The sequence below is a fragment of the Anneissia japonica genome, unplaced genomic scaffold, assembly GCF_011630105.1.
Source record: "Anneissia japonica isolate Jap-2015-1 unplaced genomic scaffold, ASM1163010v1 scaffold287602_len1038180_cov171, whole genome shotgun sequence".
Lineage (NCBI taxonomy): Eukaryota > Metazoa > Echinodermata > Crinoidea > Comatulida > Comatulidae > Anneissia > Anneissia japonica.
The window spans coordinates 768,347-774,171 of record NW_022734061.1 but is presented as its reverse complement, the minus strand read 5'-3'; the positions used below and the strand labels follow the sequence as shown (position 1 = coordinate 774,171).

Below are 5,825 nucleotides of genomic sequence, written 5' to 3'. Positions count from 1 at the left end.
CTTACAGTGTTAACTGACGTCACTCATGTAAGTACCACGGGAAGTTAAAACAAAAAGGCGAATTTGTTTATAATTGAAGTAGTCTTTTTGATATTTATGTGTAGACCTTAGCCTAATTATACTGTATGTTATAAAACTTCTTTTTTTTAAATACCTTTTGGTTAACTTTTCATTTTGATTTTTATCTTGGTTGTCATGTTTGTATTTTTTTGTCTGTGTCTGTTTCATCTTTCTGTGTATCAAGCCTTTAAGTGGCGATTTATTTTCGCTGTAGGTTTTGATTTGAAATATATAAATAAATAAATAAAATAGTCACATGGGTGCCGATTTATATCAGGATTCAAGGGTGTGGGGGAACCAATCATGGAGGAAGCCAATCATTTCATCGAAGGGACACCGCTTAAAAAAAAAAAAAAAACGTTTTTCAAAGTCCGAGAGTTCCATTTCCAACTCCAGAGATAATTAAAAAATGCTCACATCATCATCACCAATATTTATTTCACATTATTTTACAGGGACTACTCGTCCATCGATACAGTGCTGAAGACAATTGCTATATATCCAGCCTTGCGGATTTCAACGATACAAGATCGGTAGGCCTACGTCATCATTTTTTCCCTCCTAAACTAGGCCTATCAACGGAGATTATCTATTTTCGTGCTTCCTTCCTTCCTATTGACCATTCTGCAGTGTTAATCAAACTTAACAACTGACCAATCAGAAATTGACCAGGAATACGCGCTTGTCCCACAAACACATTTTGTCCCATAAATGTACGTGTTTAAATACGTTTACGCTGACTTGGATAAACATAGCAACAATATCCAAGGGGTGAAGTTTGAAATTCAGGTGCGGATCCAGAGATTTTCTGACGAGGGGGTGGGGGACCATAATATGAAGTTCACGCCACCACGCCCACCTCCGCCCTACCATGGTTGGTGTTAATAAGTGGTAAACAATCAAGCTCTTTTTCTCCCACTGCTGGATTGCCACTGAACTCATGGGTGGACTTTCATTTCTTTAAATCAAATTTTTCTCCCCCTTTTTTTATTTTTCGGCTTGACCGATGGGGGGAGGGGAGGGGTCACAGGCCTTCGTGCCGCCCCCACCCCCGCTGGATACGCGCCTGGAGTTTAGCTATGTCAATTGCAATAATATGTTGCGTCCATTATTTGACACGGAAAATTGAATGGGAATGCAATATCTAAGGTCTTTCTATTTGATCATTTCAGGAACAAGAAAACCTCTCGGGTGTTTTCAAGTACAGATTGGAGCCAACTTCAGAGATTAACCGTCAGTATTTCAGCTACACGGCTACTGCCTCGTTGAAACGCGTTTGCAGTGGAGCTGAAAACATATTATGGAGTGAAATCCACGTCGATGATGAGCAGATGACGCGACAGAAACGCGGATGCACGGTCCAGTGCTCATATTGGTGTTGGTGGTTTTTTTGCAGTCGTAGTTGCAGATGCATTTGTTAATTTTAAAATGATTTAGCAATATTAATTATATGTTCTTACATGATAGCGCAGGCCTAATGCTCGATCTTATATCATAAATAATTTGTATAAATATAATAATTAATTACCTTATTAGTTAGTTACTTTGCTGATCATAGTCACAACATTTCGCATTTAAACATTACTTTGAAATACAATATTTTTTCATAAAATAAATTTCATATTTTACAAAAACGTTCCGTTATAGCCTTGACAAATAACCATACCCAACGATAAACTGTTGTACCTTGAAAATGCATTCTTTCACTGTATTTTTTATTTTATTTGCTCAAAATTCTACAGTAACGGAAGTTGCCAATTATTACAGATAATGGATTAGGCCTATATGTGAAATACACAAAGTTACATATAAAAATACAATAATTACACAAATAAGAGTTAAACATTTGTTAAGTGCACCTCTGAAATTAAAAGTCAAAAATATAAATATATGATGGACAATTATGTTTTTATATATTTATGCAATAAGTTTTAAAAGTTTAATGAATTTTGACAAAATATTAATGTTCGCATCTGACTGAATTAACGAAATAAAAGATTAGAATCGGTTTTGAATACCCTTTTTGGAAACATTAATCTCATTGTATTGAAAAGAACATAACAAGTGAACTTTATCTTAACAGAATGAGAATATGAAGACTAAAAAAATACAATCACAACAGGCAATTAACACTGACTTTTTTTGTACAAAAATATTAAATCAAACACGCTTCTTCAAGACCATTGTAATTGGAAATATTAAACTTTCGATTAAGAAATCTTTGTTGTTGACGCTTTGGGTGTAAATTTGTTTTGGACGCATTGTATCCAAGGGTCATCATCGACACGTTCATAGATTTACAGTATTTCAGAAAGTAACTGTTAGATGCCTTGGTTGAGGCTGTGTAAAAAAAAGTCTTTACCTTCATGATTTTTTACCGTACGATGACTTATGTATGAAAACCCGCTGTCGACTCGAAGATCAATCTGAGACGGCCCGAGCATTTGATGCAGTCACATCGATAAAAATAAAAATAGGAGTTGAGCGGCCGTAGATAACTGTGCCCACAACATGATGACGATTCGTAAGTTTAAATTTTAATTTTAATGGAAGCGGTTTGGTACAGCGGGAACGGACTGGTTTCACAACCTCGAGGTCGAGGTTTCAATCTCTCACTGTGCATTTCGCTTGTGTCATTCAGCAAGGCATCTGCATTGCTTCTCTCTACCCTGCGATAGTTCAGTCCCATCAGTTAGATTTGTCAAAAAAATCATCTCCAATCAGAAACTAAGTCACAATAAAAAAAAAAATTTAAAAACAAAAAACTGTTAAGGGGACGCGGACACTTTCTGAGTGTCAGTGCCAAAATGCGAAATAACCTCCTAAGGGGACATATAATTTATTTTATCATTTTATCACAACAACTACAGCAGTCTCAAAATAAGAAAACCTCATTCAATTTCATATTTTAACACCTTTTGAGTAAATAATCAGATTTTTCTCCCCTGAATCCAAGAGTAAACGCCGGTACAGGCCTACTGAATGTGTTACGTCATATAAACCAATCTTGTCAATTTTGACCCTTAACAATGGGGACTTCGTTTTCTCTTGTTTTTCGTGTACTTCCTTTTATATATATATATATATATATATATAAAGTTTAGTTTTGGCCTTCCTGTTTACTTGTTTAGACTGTTTATTCTAATCCCACCTAGCCTAGCCTATTGTTTCTAATCATGCTTGCATGAAATTCTGTCTTTATACTATCTGGCTTTTTCAACGTGTATTATCATTGAAAATTCTAGTTATTAAAAATAAATTTGAAGTTTAATGCCACTGGCTGTCAAAAACGTAATGTTGAATCTGCTACAGTCCTGTTTCTGGTGTTCTTCTTTAGCCACTCAATTGCTGCACAAACCCCCGGCCCATAGCCAAGGGGAAGAAGACAGGGGAAATCCCCCTGCTTAATGTTTGCCACTCCCCCACCTACTAAAATCAGTAGTAGGTGGGGGGGGGGGGGGTAGGCAGGGCCATTCAAATTCAGCTCTAACAATGATATGCTGAGGTGGGCGTAGCATTTCCGGTAGGCCTACTTGATCCCCACCCCCAATCAAGGGGGTGGTGCTTCCTTCACTTCATCGTGGCAATGAGGGACTGTCAAACTCATTGGAGAATTGCTTATTAAAGATTTTGAACATAGGGAAGGCCAATTAACGCAAGAGACAATGACATATTTCTTTATGTAAAGGATGGACAGTTACACAGCTAAACCTAAAGTAAATGTTATGTTTACTCTATAGCTACAGTCGGCAACCGTTTACTCCTTAGGATTGGTCATTTTTGCCATAGTTTCCCACTACCCAAAACCGCCACTTATCTTAGAAATGTCATTCAAGATACAAAATATACAACCAATGTAATACAGTAGAACTCTCCTTTAAGGCACTGCTATTCTGGGGACACTTTTCTGTGAAATGAGGGGAATTTTTATATCTTTTAACACTACAGCCAACCCCTATTAAGTGACATCCCTATTAATGGGACGGGAACACTATTTGGGTGTGTCAGATTTTCAAATCAATAAATATTCAACCCCTGGAGGACACTTCACGAATATCTGTCCTGATCGCGATTTATTTTATTTTTTTTTTTTTTTCCATTAGAGAGCTAGTTACTCAATGGAGGACCAATTGTTTTTAACGTAGGTAGTTTGGTAAAACCTCATGAATTATTCATAATCATTCTTATAGAACATATTTTGCGCATGCGCTATTTTCAAGTCTGTGTCAGCCACAATGATCAGCTGCTCTGTGCATATATCGCGAGGAAACACATAAAAAATAGAAAAACTCTAAAAAAAAAGCAATTTAATAAGGGAACATCAAGTTATGAATTCAAGTAAAAATTAATAATTCGCAAATTAATTTAGAGCGACTCGAACTCCGCTGATTTTTAACGAGCACACTCCGAGTAGTAAATTACTCCTCGGAAAAAGACTATATCGAACACGCCGTTGAGGCTGACGCAGACTTGAAAATAGCGGATGCGTAAAATAAGTTCTATTAAGGATGATTATGAATAATTCATGAGGTTTACCAAACTATCCTACGTTAAAGAATGTGCCCTTCTTAGTCATATCTATAGAGGACGCTATATATGTCGTAGCTGCGTAGAGTGTAGGTGGTCACACGGAAGTTATGATTATTATACATCTTGATTCTAGGCCTAAATGATTTTTAGGGTAATTATATTGGATTTTTTTGACATATGATTATAATATTGTGATATCTAGGCTTAGTGAGGCTCGAGATCCTTCGGTTATTTACCACCACTGTCTAGCTAGGCCCTAGGCCTAAGAGACAGGTAGGCCTAGGCCGCAGGCGCGCCCTATTTCCATGCCTATTTAAGTACTTACCTAACTAGGCTAGAGGGCCTTGGCTACACCCGATGGTCAGCGCCTAGGCTAGTAAAGCTGATGCTTATCCTAGTGTAATGCCCTGTCCAGACTATCATTTAAATTTTATTTGACAAAAACATTTGACATCATATGCCTAGCACTTGCCTAAATATTAAATTATTATCGTAAAGGTGAACTCTGAAATTGAAGTGGCACACGCAATTTCAGCGTATGAGAAGGAAACAATTTCCAAATGTGTCATTGAACACATTGACAAAGCATATACCAAAGAAGGTAGGGACTAATTTATTATATCTTCTTATATTTATATAATATATAATTGATGATATTTTCATGATCTGGACCCATGGTGAAGATAGTTTGGATACGTTCCTATTGAACATTAATTCGGCTCATCCCACAATCAAATTCACTGCTAACAAATCCACAAGCAGTGTAGATTTTCTGGACATCACCGTGACCATGGAAAATAGTGCACTCAAAACTGATCTCTTCCGTAAACCCATGGATAAGCATATGTACCTGCTCCCTAGCAGCTGTCATCCCCCGCACTGTACAAAAAACATTCCGTACAGCCAAGCATTGCGCATGAGATGCGTTTGTTCTTCGGATTTAGATTTTCAAAATCGCACAGAAGAGATATCCGGACATCTCCGGAATAGAAATTATCATCGAGGACCCATCGAAATGCTGTAAAAAAAGCAAAGGACATACCTCGTGCTCAAACACTGACGTACAAACCACGTCAGCGATCGACCAGAGTGCCACTGGTCACCACCTATCACCCTAGGTTACCACCACTAAGGGCTATAATTCAGAAACATATGCCCATTCTACAGACCACAGATCGTCTTAGGTCTGTTTTCCGGATACACCGTTCATAACCTATCGCAGACCACCTAACCTT

The 5,825-nt window shown here is 37.4% G+C and overlaps 1 protein-coding gene across 1 annotated transcript in view; it reads left to right on the top strand.

Moving 5' to 3' along the window:
- The window catches only part of LOC117116307, a 42,948-nt gene that overhangs the window by 5,963 nt on the left and 31,160 nt on the right, over nt 1–5,825 (top strand). Inside the window, exons 3-4 of the mRNA XM_033260328.1 lie at nt 516–593; nt 1,233–1,435. Of these exons, the coding sequence (XP_033116219.1) occupies nt 516–593; nt 1,233–1,435 (281 nt within the window). The remainder of the gene's footprint in view (nt 1–515; nt 594–1,232; nt 1,436–5,825) is intronic.